Source organism: Canis lupus, chromosome 26 (genome assembly GCF_048164855.1).
Source record: "Canis lupus baileyi chromosome 26, mCanLup2.hap1, whole genome shotgun sequence".
NCBI lineage: Eukaryota > Metazoa > Chordata > Mammalia > Carnivora > Canidae > Canis > Canis lupus.
In genome coordinates, this window is record NC_132863.1 from 5,479,590 (window position 1) to 5,495,403 (window position 15,814).

At 43.7% G+C, this 15,814-nt stretch overlaps 1 protein-coding gene across 1 annotated transcript; it reads right to left on the bottom strand.

Moving 5' to 3' along the window:
* Positions 1-50: 50 nt before the first annotated feature.
* LOC140617991 (proline-rich protein 3-like) lies at positions 51-3,221 on the bottom strand. The gene has a single exon (XM_072799851.1). The coding sequence runs from the start codon at positions 3,077-3,079 to the stop codon at positions 2,375-2,377; it is 705 nt and encodes a 234-aa protein (XP_072655952.1). The 5' UTR covers positions 3,080-3,221; the 3' UTR covers positions 51-2,374.
* Positions 3,222-15,814: the final 12,593 nt, after the last annotated feature.

Below are 15,814 nucleotides of genomic sequence, written 5' to 3' on the forward strand. Positions count from 1 at the left end.
ATCTGGAACTGAAGGGTCCTTCCTGTGAAGTCGCGGCGCGGGTGGGCGTGTGCTTACCCTTCAGAGCCTCAACACTCCGCGGGGGTGGCTGCAGGAAGCCCCTGGTGTGATCTCCTGGGAATCACAGCAGAAAGGCGGGGTTCGGGACCCTGGGCTGGTCTGCGGTGAATGTGGAAGCAAGTGGGCCAGGATGGGAGCACCCGATCCAGAGGGGCCTGTCGGGCGCTGCCAGCCCAGCAGGGGATCTCAGGTCTTGGTCCACCACGTTTGCAAACATGAAGACACAGGGGAGATGAATTGTGTCACAGTACATGTATATCAAAAATATTGTCATTTTACGTGTGACCGATTAAAAAATACTACTGGAGTTTTTTTTTTTTTTTAACTAAGTCTTTGAATCTGGTGTGCATTTTAACATTTGCAGCATATTTCAATCCGGGAGGTGATTTGTCATCAGAAATATTTCTTCTGTTTTTAGATTTCATCAAATGTCTACCTAACATGTACAGTCAAAAAGTAGGTTTGCGTACTCAAATGGTCCCAATCATACTGAGCTTTCAAATAACTGAGAGGAACCTCAGTCTTCAAATTTAAATGTAAATCAGTTAAAGTCAAATGAAGTAAAAAAAATTCCATTCTTCAGTGGCATTAGCCACCTTTCTAGCCCTCAATAGCCCCATGGGTAGCAGCTGCCACCGTATTGGACAGCACAGGTCCAGAGGCCAACCACTATCCTGCCTGCTTTTGGAGGTTCTTTGCCCTCACCCCTTTGCTAAGCAATTACTGAGGTGGTCTTGAGGGACACGTTGCAGAGGTCCTCTGCACGTAACTCCTCAGGAACAGATATGAATTCCAAAGCCCTCACATCTAACTGCCTTGGGATGCCAGTTGCTCCATGGGGATCTTCAGCAGCCCCCTGCCCAGAGCTGTGGGCCAGGCATGGAAGGAGGAGAGCAGATGGCTGAGGAAAGGCCCATCAGAAGGCTCTCAGGATCCAAGCTCAACTGCAGGCCTTGTTTCCAAAACCTCAACGATAGGTGCGTGTAAACACACAGGTCCCAGATCCTGGAGCATGCAAACTTGTCGTAGAAATGCGCTGGAGGGCAGAAGGTGACCTCATGAGCTCATCTACCGCCTGCCAGGTATTTACACAGGGAGATTTTTTGTTTGCTTGTTTCCACTGCATTTATTACCAATATAAAAAAATGTTAAAAAGAAAAAAAATTCATTCTCAGTTCTCCAACGGCTCTCATCCTTCCCTCTTGCCCACACAACTCCTGACCCATTTCCTTAGGGCCAGTGCAAAACCGAACCTGTTCACTGCTGTTTTCACAGAAAACAACCGGTGCCAGGGATGTAGGGGAGAAGGTTAGACGAGGGCGACAGTACCATCCAGGTTCCACCCAAGGGTAGGCCAGGTGAAGATTCACAGAACTCAGACGAAGGGGCTGGCGGCCTCACAATGACATACTCTAACTAAAGTGGGCTGGAGAGGAGATCGGATAGCCCGTAAGAGGCTTTAGAGGACATCTCATGGGCTTGTGTCAAACCCCGAAAAACTGACACTAGGAGAATGGGGAGACCAGGGAGGCAGTCTTGCAGAAAATTTCACAATTCTCCCATGTTGGGAGGTGTGGAAAGTCTAGAGGGCATCAAGAGCCTCACTCATTTTGGCAGAAAAACTTAACTCTAGTGTTGGGAAGTCACAATGATGCCACGGACCCTGAGGAAAGCTAGGTATGAGGGGATGCACAGTTTCACAAAGCACAGTGATCACAGACCAGAGCGGTGGGGATCATGCTACTGACGCAGGATCTACAAAATCCAAAAGCAGGGAGAGTGGCCTTTCAGGGAGTAACTCTGCACCAGTCATCGTACTTGACTCCAGGTCAACCTGGTGAGTTTCACAGAGCAACTGGCAACTTTGGGGGTAGGGTTTGTCACATAAAAAGGACTTAAAACAAGCAGCTAGAAGAAGGGAATGGTAGGAAACTGCTCCAGGGCTCTTAGGAATCGAGGGCAGTGCCGAGGGCTGGGTGGCCAGATAGATGCACAAGAACCAGCACCAAAGAGGTTTCCTGTTGAGCAGTCAATCGGCGAAGGGGAAGAGGATCCAGGAGGCAGTTGAAGAGAGCAAAGGTGGGGCCCTGAAGGCAAGTCTGTGGAGGCTGGGTCGGAAGAAAGCCCACACGCTGGGCACCAGTGATGACACAAAACTCTGGACCCCAAATGGGGGAGGTGGCAGATGGGGGTGGGTGTCACTGACTGAGGGTGGTGGGTGGAGCAGCCTCACAGTAGCCGTCACAGGGCCACGGGGAAATATATGGCCGCTAGGTCACAGGGCTCCTTCCAGCCTGGATGGGAAGGCACAGTCTCACAGAGGAGGTCCGTTGACGCCTGGGTGGTAGAAGGCACAGAGGTCCTCATATCGACGGTGGCCTTTTTTGGCAAAGTGTCGGCAGACGGGGAGGTTGGATTTGTCTTCCATAACTTGGGGGCCATCGTCGGGCGGGCAGGTATTTTTGATAAGAGACCAACGTTTGAGCCTTCGGGGATTCCTCTGCTCTTTGTGAAAGCCTCCTCTGGAAGGACCCCCATGGCCTGGTCCAGGAAAAGGAGGTTCAGTATTGGCCCCCCACCAGCCATGACCATATGGGCTGCACCTGGGGCCCAGGCCTCCCCAGATTGGGCCTCTGCCCCTGGGAGGAGGTGGGACGCTCAGCACTGGTGGGATCATTGGTCCCCTTGATCCTGGAGGACCTCTGTGAAGAGCTGACTTGGGGTCACCAGGCTTTCCATTGGCCATGGGGGGAGGGCCCAGAAGGCTGGGTGGTCCGATGGGACTCCCATCCTCCTCATCTCCAGTCTCCTCCCGCTCTGGCAGCAGGGGCTGTTGTGGCGGCGGCGGCGGCTGCTGATTCTGCTTCTTTCCCACAGGGAGATATTTTAGAGGCATTTTCCTGTCAGCAAAACCTAATGTGCCATTTAGAATGAATGTTAAAAGATAATTTTTAGAAAAGGTAAAATTGTGATTTTCATACAAATATAAAATGAGCACACGACAAAGATGGTCATTCATTAATTAGTGAAAGAGCCAGTTGGTTGTTAGGATTTAAAGTGCACAGCGCAGGGTTCCTGGGTGGCTCAGTCGGTTAAGCTCTTGGTTTTGGTTCAGGTCATGATCTTGGGGTCCTGGGATTGGGCTCTGAGTGCAGTGAGGAGTCTGCTTGAGGAGTCTCTCTCCCTCGTCCTTCCCCCCACTCGTGCACTGGAGCACTCTCTGATAGATAAATATTAAAAAAAAAAAAAAACTAAAGTGCACAAGGCAATCAGGAATGCTGAAATGAATGTACAAATAAATGTGATGCTGGTTAGCATCCACAGAGCGGTAATCTATTGCATCTTTGGACATGCACGATGCGTTTCTATTTCTGTGGACAAGAAACATTTTCTTTGGGATCTCTGGCTGGCTCAGCAGGTTAGCGTCGCCTTCAGCCCAGGGCGTGATCCCGCGTCGGGCTCCCTGCGTGGAGCCTGCTGCTCCCTCTGCCTGTGTCTCTGCCTCTGTGTGTGTGTGTGTCTCATGAATAAACAAAGTCTTTTTAAAGAAATTAAAGGTGAAGACTTTGTAAACATCATTACCCCATTGTTTTCTGGTGTTTAAACTTTCTGGAGGAAAAGAGTAGGCCAACGTGACTTTTGTTTTCCCTATTGTATGTGAGTTAGTTTACGCTGGAGTGTCATTCGTCATAACGCTTCCAGAAGTTAAGAGGTTCTTAGCGGTGCATACATTTTAAGCCTCCTGAAACTCTGGACTGCATCTCCTAGTGAATTTCAGCAAACACTGAAATTAAAAAAAAGAATCAAAGCTGGATCACTCCCACAGAGCCACTGAGAATGTGAAATAGTGCAGCCTCTCTGGAAAACAGTTTGGTGGTTTCTTTAAAACCTAAACATGCAACTACCATTTAACTCAGCAATTGTACTCCCAGGCATTTATCCCAGAGAAGTGAAAATTCATGTTCACATAAAAACCTGTATACAAATGTTTAAGCCAGAGTCAAAATTCTGTGTATGGTATGATTCCATTTACGTGACATTCTGAAAAAAGCAGAATTATAAGAACAGAAAACAGATCAGTGGTTGCCAGGGACTGGGGTCAGGGGAGCAGAAGGGAATCGTGGGAGTGTTTTCAGGGACTGATCATTAGTGTTTCTGTCAACATTCATAGAACATACACTAAAGAGAGTGAATTTTGCCATAAGATTTTTTACTATAAAAAATAAAATCAGCAGTTTGTACATTGTTTCCACCATCTCAATAAAAAGCATGAACTACACTGAATCCCATAAAGTCTCACCGTTTTTGGAGCTTCTGGGACATGCTGTTACTGATATTTATTTCAGTGCGTTCAACTTTATTTTTAACATGCAGGAAAAACACTGTCTCTGTGCTGGCTGCACATTTTCCCCACATTAAAGATGACTCATAGAACTTTTTATTTATCATTTTACATTGTGTAATTCCTTTTACTGCTTAGTTGGAAACAACTACAAGCTTTTATCACATTGTATCACAAAACAATGTGATAAAATGTTTTCCTGCTCATTGAGACAAAACACCCGTGCTCTTGCATAAATAGTATTGACCCAGGTGCACACCCACTGTGGGAGAATTACGCATCTAAGCAAGAAAATGGCTTGGCGTGTCATCTGTTGTGGCTCGTTTCTTTTCCTTCAGATCAAGAGGAAAGGACAAAGAGCATAGTGAAAGATGTAGCTTGAATCCTAGGCGATGCGCTTGACAATAAAACAGCGTTGGTGGGTGGTGGCCTTCAGATAACAATTTTAGTTTTTATAAAATAATAACTGAGCAGGATGGATGCACTGACTCTGATCATCAGTGTAATGATCTGTGTTCAGTTCTGCTAACCAGGTTTTCAAGTGTGCTCACCACTCATATTAAGAGCTGATTACAGGTTTCCGTTAAACAAGACAGAATGTATACATCTAGTCCCTACCAACACCTCACTAAAGTGAGAATCAAAAAAAAAATTGTTTTTCAAGGTATAAATCCATAAGAACAAGGAGAAAGAAGGAAGGAAGAGACAATAGCTAGTGAGAACTGGCAACAAAGCTGTGGATGCTGATGAACTCATTGAGCAGCTAGAACAAAGCCCAGAAGACAGCAACTGCGGGAGGAGAAGCCAAGAGGCCAGGCAGTTAACTCCTCGGGCAGAATCCAGGGAGGCTCAGGGACCTAGACAAGCCAAGCAGCAGAAAGGGAGAGGAGGAGACCCTTGGTCTCTGGAGAGGCACAAGAAGCTGTGTCCTTGAGTTCAGAGCACGAGCATGAAGAGTGAGGCTAAGACACCCTACCGACAACGGGGATTAAGCAAAACCCAGCTTCCTGAAGGATGAACCCCTGCGAACACTTTGCCTGCTTTGCTCCCAGAAGGCTGGCAGCTAGACTAAACCCTGCCCTGCCACCCCCAGAGGGATATTAGAGAATTTTTGGTAGGGAAACTGCCTGACCCAAGAGAAAACCCCCACAAATATTCACATTGTTTTCAGTCCTCTGGCAAAATGAGCAGAGTGCCACATAGTCTTCCAAGAGAAGGGACATCAGTTCACAAGCTCTGCCCAATATACACGATTTCCAACAAATTTTGTGGCGCTTTACATTTAGTTATGAATAGTTAAGTCACTGAGCATTTGAGTAGAGCCTCTAACCCAAAAGGCAGCGATCCAAACAACTAAGCAAAAATAGAACTAGATAAACAGAGGGGCACCTGAGTGTCTCTGTCAGTTAAGGGTCTGCCTTCAGCCCAGGTGATGATCTGGAGCCGTGATCTCTGGGTCCTGGGATCAAGCCCTGCTCAGCAGGGAGTCAGCTTCTCTCTCTCCCTCTCTGTCTCTTCCCCTCTGCTCTAGCTATGTCTCCTTATCTCTCAGGTAAATGAATAAAATCTTAAAAAAAAAAAAAAAAGAACCGGATAAACAGGAAAACAAACACTAAATTAGATCTTACTATAATATTCACAGAGAGGTAAGAAGATACTGTATCCATGGAAGGAAAGAACAAAATGTTATAAAAATTATATTCAGAGGTAAAAAAATTTTTTGGATATTGCAAATATGTTATTATATAGAAAAAAATCAATAATTCAAGCATTGCCCTGGAAGTATAAGAAACAAAGACAGAAAGTAGGGATTAAAGCTAAAAAAGGCAGCTCAATCTAGTAAATCCAATATTCAAATAATAGGAATTCCAGAAGAAAAATAAAATGGAGAGAAAGAAATAATAATTGTAACAGTATAAGAAATGTTCTCAGAATTTAAAAATATGGGTCTCGGGCCACCCTGGTGGTGCAGCGGTTTAGCGCTGCCTTCAGCCCAGGGTGGGATCCTGGAGACCCAGGATCGAGTCCCACGTCAGGCTTCCTGCATGGAGCCTGCTTCTCCCTCTGCCTGTGTCTCTGCCTCTCTCTCGCTCTCTCTAAATAAATAAATAAATAAATAAATAAATAAATAAATAAATCTTTAAAAAAATAAAAATAAAAATATGGGTCTCTAGAGTAAAAGAGACTATGGAGTCTCCAATAATAGTTGAGGGAAAAAAATCCACACCACTGACATTCCCAATAGTAGAGACAAAGAGAAGATTCTAAAAGCTTCTAAAAAGATTCTCGAAAATGGAAGCAAAGTAAATGACCAATAAGGAAGCAGTAGAAAGAGAAATCAAGGAATCAATCCCACTTACAATTGCACCCAAGACCATAAGATAACTAGGAATAAACCTAACCAAAGAGTTAAAAGATCTACACTCTGAAAACTATAAAACACGTCTGAAACAAATTGAAGACACAAAGAAATGGAAAAACATTCCATGCTCTAGAATTGGAAAGACAAAGCATCTACACACTCAGTGCAATCTCTATCAAAATGATACCAGCACTTTTCACAGAGCTGGAACAAACAATCCCCAAATTTGTATGGAACCAGAAAAGAACATGAATAGCCAAAGTAATGTTGAAAAAGCAAAGCAAAGCAGGATGCATTGTGATGCTTCAAGCTGTATTACACAGCTGTGATCATCAAGACAGTGTGGTACTGGCACAACAACAGACATATAGATCAGTGGAACAGAATAGGGAATCCAGAAATGGACCCTCAACTCTATGGTCAACTCATCTTTCACAAAGCAGGGAAGAATATCCAATGGGAAAAAAGAGTCCCTTCAACAAATGATGTTGGGAAAATTGGACAGCCACGTGCAGAAGAATGAAACTGGACCATTTCCTCACACTATACACAAAAATAAATTCAAAATGGATGAAAGACCTAAATGTGAGATAGGAATCCATCAAAATCCTAGAGGCGAACACAGGCAACAACCTCTGTGACCTCGGCTGCTGCAACTTCTTGCTAGACATGTCTCCAGAGGCAAGGGGAACAAAAACAAAAATGAACTATTGGGACTTCATCAGGATAAAAAACTTCTTTTTTTTTAAGAGAAAGAGAGAGCACACATACAAATTGGGGGTGAGGGAAGGAGGAGCAGAGAGAGAGAGAGAACCCCAAGCAGGCTCAATGCCCAGCATGAAGCCCAACAAGGGCTCAATTTCATGACCCTGAGATCATGACCAGAGCTGAAATCAAGAGATAGACACGCAGCCAACTGAGCCACTCTGATGCCCAAAGATAAAGTTTTTGCACAGTGAAGGAAACAATCAACAAAACTATAAGGCAACCGATGAAATGGAAGAAGATATTTGCAAATGACATATCGGATAAATGGTTAGTATCCAAAACCTATAAAGAACTTATCAAACTCAGCACCCAAAAAACAAATAATTCAGTTAAGAAATGGGCAGAAGACGTGAACAGTCATTTCTCCACTGGAGACATACAAATAGCTAATAGACACATAAAAAAAATGCTCAACATTATTTGGCATCAGGGAAATACAAATCAAAACCACAATGAGATATCACCTCATACCTGTCATAATGGTTAAAATGAACAACTCAGGAAACCGGAGATGTTGGTGAAGATGTGAAGAAAGGGGAACCTTTTTGCAGGGTTGGTGAGAATGCAAACTGGTGCAGCCACTCTGGAAAACGGTATGAAGATTCCTCAAAAAGTTAGAAATAAAACTACCTTATAACCCAGTAATTGCTCTAGCAGGTATTTATCCAAAGGATACAAAAATGCTGATTCAAAGGGGTAAATAGACTCTTATGTTTATAGCAGCAACAATAGTCAAATAAAGGAAAGACCCCAAATATCCATAGGCTGATGACTGATAAAGAAGATGTGGTGTACACACACACACACACACACACACACCACACACAGTAATATAACTCAGCAATCAAAAAGTGAAATCTTGCCATTTACAACAATATGGATGGAACTAGAGTGTATTATGATAAGCAAAATAAGTCATTCAGAGAAAGACAGATACATGATTTCACTCCTATGTGGAATTTAAAAAACAAAACATGAAAATCGGGGAAGGGAAGGAAAAATAAAATAAGATAAAAATAGAGAGGGAGGCAAACCATAAGACACTCTTTTTTTTTTTTTTTCATAAGACACTCTTAAATATAAAGAACAAACTGGGGGTTGCTGGAGGGGAGATGGGTGGGGATGGGCTACATGGATGATGAGCTTCAAGGAGGGCACTTGGGATGAGCACTGGGTGTTATATGTAAGTGATGAAGTACTAAATTCTACTCCTAAACCAATACTACACTATATGTTAACTAACTTGAATTTAATTTTTTTTAAAAAAGGAAGGGAGGTGTATTAGTTCAGGTTCGCTAATTAGCAAACCATATAAACTTGTGACTTAAAACAATTTGTGGGTTGGTTGGGTAATTTTGGTCTGAACTGGATGCATAGCCTAAGACTGCCCGACTCACATATCTTGTCTTCAGACTCTCACGAAATGAGTCTAGATTTGTTCACAAGGGTGATGAGAGGGTTCTCAGCGGCAAGACAGGGCCTGCCCAATGCACTTTTCAAACATTTACTTGTCTCATGTTTGCTATTGTCCTTTTGACTAAAGTAGGTCATATGGCTGGGTCCATAGTCAAGGTGGAGGGAGATTAGCTGATGTTATAGACAAAATGAGATATAATTCTTTGGTCATTTTTTTTAAATTTATTTTTTATTGGTGTTCAATTTACTAACATACAGAATAACCCCCAGTGCCCGTCACCCATTCACTCCCACCCCCCGCCCTCCTCCCCTTCCACCACCCCTAGTTCGTTTCCCAGAGTTAGGAGTCTTTGTTCTGTCTCCCTTTCTGATATTTCCCACACATTTCTTCTCCCTTCCCTTATATTCCCTTTCACTATTATTTATATTCCCCAAATGAATGAGAACATATAATGTTTGTCCTTCTCCGACTGACTTACTTCACTCAGCATAATACCCTCCAGTTCCATCCACGTTGAAGCAAATGGTGGGTATTTGTCATTTCTAATAGCTGAATAATATTCCATTGTATACATAAACCACATCTTCTTTATCCATTCATCTTTCGTTGGACACCGAGGCTCCTTCCACAGTTTGGCTATCGTGGCCATTGCTGCTATAAACATCGGGGTGCAGGTGTCCCGGCGTTTCATTGCATCTGTATCTTTGGGGTAAATCCCCAACAGTGCAATTGCTGGGTCGTAGGGCAGGTATATTTTTAACTGTTTGAGGAACCTCCACACAGTTTTCCAGAGTGGCTGCACCAGTTCACATTCCCACCAACAGTGTAAGAGGGTTCCCTTTTCTCCGCATCCTCTCCAACATTTGTTGTTTCCTGCCTTGTTAATTTTCCCCATTCTCACTGGTGTGAGGTGGTATCTCATTGTGGTTTTGATTTGTATTTCCCTGATGGCAAGTGATGCAGAGCATTTTCTCATGTGCGTGTTGGCCATGTCTATGTCTTCCTCTGTGAGATTTCTGTTCATGTCTTTTGCCCATTTCATGATTGGATTGTTTGTTTCTTTGGTGTTGAGTTTAAGAAGTTCTTTTTTTTTTAATTTTTTTTTCAATTTTTATTTATTTATGATAGTCACACACACAGAGAGAGAGAGAGAGAGAGAGGCAGAGACATAGGCAGAGGGAGAAGCAGGCTCCATGCACCGGGAGCCCGATGTGGGATTCGATCCCGGGTCTCCAGGATCGCGCCCTGGGCCAAAGGCAGGCGCCGAACCGCTGCGCCACCCAGGGATCCCAAGAAGTTCTTTATAGATCTTGGAAACTAGCCCTTTATCTGATATGTCATTTGCAAATATCTTCTCCCATTCTGTAGGTTCTTTTAGTTTTGTTGACTGTATCCTTTGCTGTGCAGAAGCTTCTTATCTTGATGAAGTCCCAATAGTTCATTTTTGCTTTTGTTTCTTTTGCCTTCGTGGATGTATCTTGCAAGAAGTTACTATGGCCGAGTTCAAAAAGGGTGTTGCCTGTGTTCTCCTCTAGGATTTTGATGGAATCTTGTCTCACATTCAGATCTTTCATCCATTTTGAGTTTATCTTTGTGTATGGTGCAAGAGAGTGGTCTAGTTTCATTCTTCTGCATGTGGATGTCCAATTTTCCCAGCACCATTTATTGAAGAGACTGTCTTTGGTCATTTTGACAACCATGTAAGGTACACACAACGTGTACCTTGACAGAAACAAGGATTAGAAATCAATGGTATCAGACTTGTCAACAGCATCTCTGAAAGCCAGAAGTCAAACGAAGGAAAATGATTTCTAATCTTCAAAATTCTGAGAGACAATTTCTAGTTGAATTGTAGAATTCTGCAGCCGGCCAAACCATCAAGCACTAGTAAGGATAAAAGAACTAGAAGGTATGTAAGGCCTCAAATATTTCACTTCCAATTCTTCTGGATGGTGTGCTTCAAGAAAACAACCACAACCACCACAACAAAAATGAGTGAAGAAAAAGACAAAAAAGGGATATGGGATATATAAGCTGTTTAACTCTGTAGAATGGAAAGGAAATTCTCAGGGTGACAGCTCTATTGAGTCCTGAAGACCAAACGGTTCATGTTACAACAAGAAGTCAGTTCTAGGAAGATATGTCCATGAAAGATAAAAATAAAACAGGAAATGATGGGCTATTCCAAATTCTTGGGTCATATTAAAAGGAATTTCTCAAAAAATAAAAAATAAAAGGAATTTCTCAGCTGTGGAATAGAAGTTAAGGATAAATTAATGGTAGGTACATCAAAGGTAAGCAAGACAGAGGGGGGGAAAAAGGAAATAACTCCAAGAAAAACAAAGATTTGTATAAAAAAGGAATACAGCTGCACTGTAAGTTAGTTCTACAATGTTTACATTGTCATAATAATAAAAAAAACATCAGTTTGTCCAAAGTGTTATGTTATTATTTGGGGAGGTTGGAGAAGAAAACATGCATGTGTATGTATATATGGTGAGGAGAGAACATGATATAAGAGATAAAATCCTCACCTGTTGTAATAGGAACTGAGTAATGTCTAACGTTGGAAAAGAAATCAGTAAACATCCATGTACATATGCTTTTAGGAATATGGAGATAAAGAATGGAAGACGCAGCTGGAGAAGTTGTTTAGGGGAGGAGGCATCAGAAACAGGCTGTGGGGAGCTTCTCTGTTACATACCAGGGGATATTTGACACTGTGCATTGTTTATTTTTTTAAAAAAACAAACCCTTCCTCCTTTCCCCCAGAAAAGACAGGGCAAAGTCATGTGAATGAACCAATGTCATGGAGAAAAGCACAGGAGGGCCCAGTATTGTTGGGAATGATTGCCCTGAGAAATGAAGATCAGAAGAATCTGAAGGATATGGAAGCCTCAAACATTTCACCTCCAATTCTCCTGGTCCTTTCCCTCTGCAATCACTGGCCGGTGAGGCCAAAGGAGTTCACTCTTCCAAAGACACTTTGAACAATTCGCTCCTTGGTCACCAAATATATTTAATTAAATATATCTTCCACGTTTTTCAAAATTGATGAGTAAAATGGCCCCCTAAGGAATACCATCCTTCCAGAGAATAAAAAAGCTCATCAACTTCCTACATCACGTGCAGACAATGTGACTAAATTCTCTGGACTACGTGATGCTGCCCTTGCACACACACACACTCACACACACACACACACACATGTGCGAACAGCTGGCCCAGACAGAAAGAGCCTTCCCAATTTTTGTTTGCTCCCACAAGGTCAGAGGTAAAAGAAGACAACATCCAACAAAACCAGCAAAACCAGTAAACTTGACTTCATCAACCCACCTCCTTTTCAGTCTTTCTCCAGACCCTTCTGGTCTCTTTCCTACAAAAGCAAGAACTTAATAAGTGACCTTGAGGTAAATACCTACTTCCCGACATCTGCCTTTTGAACCTTTTGTGATAATGCAGGTGATTTTAGTTTGCCCTTTTATAAAGTGAGCCCCACAGGGGCACCTGAGCGGGGCAGTTGGTTAAGTGTCCAACTTTTGGTTTTGGCTCAGGTCGTGATCTAAGGGTCATGAGACTGAGCCCCGCATCAGGCTCCCCGCGCAGTGTGGAGTGTGCTTGAGATTCCCTCTGCCCTCCCTCAACCCCTCTAAAATAAATAAACAAATCTTTAAAAATAAGAAAATAAAGTGGGCCTCACAGCCATTTTCTTCTTCCCTCCAGTGTGGTAACAGCAGCACACCTACATTTATATATATATTTCTTAAGATTTTATTTATTTGACACAGAGAAAGAGAGCACAAGCAGGAGAAGTAGCAGAGAGAGAGGGAGAAGCAGGCTCCCCGCTGAGCAAGGAGCCCGATGTGATGCAGGGCTAGATCCCAGGACACGGGGATCATGACCTGAGTGAAGGCAGACACTTAACCAACGGAGCTACCCAGGAACCTCCCCTACAATACAAATGTATTTGTTTAATTGTATTAGCTACACAAGTGTCACTGCCCCAGACATGCCTGGAACTAATGCAGATTTTGCTAAAATGCAGGTTCTGCTTCAGCAGGTCTGGGAGGGGCCCAATATACACGCCAGCTCCAAGGAGATGTGATGCTTGGCCCATGGACTATAATTTTGCAGCAAAATGTTAAACTATCTGTGTAATGAGATTTTGTAATTTGCCAAGTATTGTGCCGGTAAAAAACCAATATTTCCAGTGTCCTAGCTAGTTCACATATATCCACTTTTGATTGGCTGAAGAGTCTTTGTCAGTTTATTGTTCTTTGCAGGTTTTCATTCTTTCTGTTCAGAGTATATGCATGTCTCTTGACTGCAAAGGTGAAACCAAGTGAGGAAGAGAAAATCAACTGGAAGTGCAATCTGATAGGCAAGTCCATTTTCTCATGATTTGTAGAATGAGCAAGAGATGGGAAACATGATCAGCAGAGATCAAGAGGTTCACATCAAATACCTTATTCTTTTGGGTACAGCATAATGCTTTTAGGCATAATCCTGTTAAATGATATACATGCTTATATAAAGATCTAAATAAACAAGTGAATATAATAAATAAAATGTGGAGAAGCTGTCGAAATAATCACTGACTAGAGTTATGCTTCTACTTAAGTAATAATTCCTTCCTGGGAAGGGCTGCTGTAGACTCTGTGCAGGCAGAGATGGTTCCTCTCAGCATCTCACTCAGATTGGAAGCTGACAAGCCTCCCTTCCTCCCCTTCACCCTTCTTGGCAAGAAAAAAAAAAAAATTCCCTACTGGCTATGGGCCCTGTTGATACTCTGAACCAGAAGGGAATCCTGAGAAAACACTCCCAATCCTCGCACACATATGTGCACACATGCACACACAGGTGCCTGCATACGCACAGTGGCCACCACTACCCCCCTCATCAGCATCAACAGGTTCAAGGATGGCATCCACTCTATTTTTTTCCTCCCACGCTAGGCATCTCACCCCAATACATTTTGTTTAAACCTTTGAGACGGGCGTACTGCCTTTATTCTATTTCATAAGAAACTTGCCAACAGGTAATAACAGAAGCAGAGAAGTACAAAGAACAGCACTGAAAAATTTTAAAGAAATTGATCATTAATGATATGTAAAGATATTAGCAACTAATATTTAATATGCTTGTGGGTGCCAGGCAGTGTTCTGATGTGGCACAGATGAGTTCCTGCTGGCCGGTGGCACTCGGATGAGCCAGGATGCTGTTACGACCCCAGCCAGTAAGAAGTGCTTGTTTGACAGTGTGCATGTGTGTTTTGTAATGGATACGAGGTGGATGCTTTTTAAATTTTCTATACACACACGCTCATATTTTTTAGCTTTTTAAACTACTCCTAGTTAATATGCTAGAACTGCGCTACTCAACATGGGAGCCACTAGCCACGTGTGGCTTTTGAGCATTCAATAAGTGGCTGGTGTGAAATGAGCTGCGGAATGAGTGTCAAATGTACACCAGATGTCAAAGACGGTATAAAATATTAACTTAATATTTAAATTAATTGTTGACATTTGGGATGTCATGAGTTAAATCTACCATCTTTTTCAAACACATTATTCAGAGCATGGTAATATATTAGTCTTCATTTTACCTATTTCTTTTTCCTTTTTTTAATGTGGCTACTAGAAAATTTAAAGCGGCCCCTGTGATTTGCTTCCTATTTCCCTGGAGTCCTGGCCCACTAGAGGCGCCCATGCCCTGGGCTTCTGCCAGCTGGGGAAGAGGGAGCGCCTCCACCTGTTGGGTGAGGGCGGCCGTAGGAAAGGTCTCTCGCAGGTGTGTTTGTATCTTCAGGCCTGCGTCTTGATCTACACCGGTATGGGATCCCTCAGGCGTGGCTTCACCGTGGTCCCCAAGGAGGCCACCGAGGGGAGCGGGAGCGGCCTTCGCCCGCGGGAGGGGCCGCTTCCCCGCGGAGCCCGAGGGCCAGGGCGGTCACAGGGACAGAAGGGCTGGCACCGGCCGAGGGAAATGCTCCGATTCCTTCCTGCGATGCAGCTGCAGACGCCCGCCGCGTGCAGGCCTCGGACCCCAGGGCCCGCGCAGCCGGGAGCACCTTACAAGGCAGACCAGAGGCCGCCGCGCCCCCCAGTCCCCCCGCTGCCTGCCTTCAAGCCCAGGGGCAGGTTTCCCCGCTGCGTAGGGGTTCAGGGCAGTCTGCGAGGCTCCATCCAACCTGCGCCGGATCTCTCCCAAGGATCTTCAAACACTTCCCGGGTCCATCTTCCCGGCAGAGTCGGTGTTCACGTGGGAAGTCTGTGCCACCTGCCGCCCATCCTTTGATATTGGAGAAAAATAGATGTTTTCCCAATAGAAGCCTGTTCTCTGACAAATACTGAAGAGCCTCCTCCTCCCTCCGCCTCTCCCTTTTTCTTATTGTCTGCTCATGAATCTGCAACATAAGTTTTTCACATTTCCAGCGTGGTTGGGGTTAACTAAATAATCAACAACACTTTTGGTTTCAAACTCACCATTATGAACATGGTCTGAAAAATGGTGATTTTTAGGATTTCACTATTAGATACGGCCAGGTGATTCAAATACTGGGTCCCATGTACTGTGCCATTTCTCTCCCACTTTCAGGGAGTGACCCCGCAGTGCTGTTGGTAACCAGAATGCTCTCAGTTCTAGCCTCTTCCAGATGAAGAGAAGAGCTGCCCAGTGGAAGTGAAGTCACATTTATGAATGAACGCATTCACGGTTGGGTTTCCTGCCTTTTGTTTTCTTATGGATCTAAAGTTGTAACTTCCACATAATACTGAACTGCTTTATCAAGTTTCTATTTCTATTCTGTGTCCCTGAGGGGGGAATATTTGGCAGTGCCTACAACATAAATATATATATATATATA

Coding starts and splice junctions, on each gene's coding strand:
- LOC140617991 (XM_072799851.1), bottom strand. CDS start 3,079: ATGAATGACCATCTTTGTCGTGTGCTCATTTTATATTTGTATGAAAAT.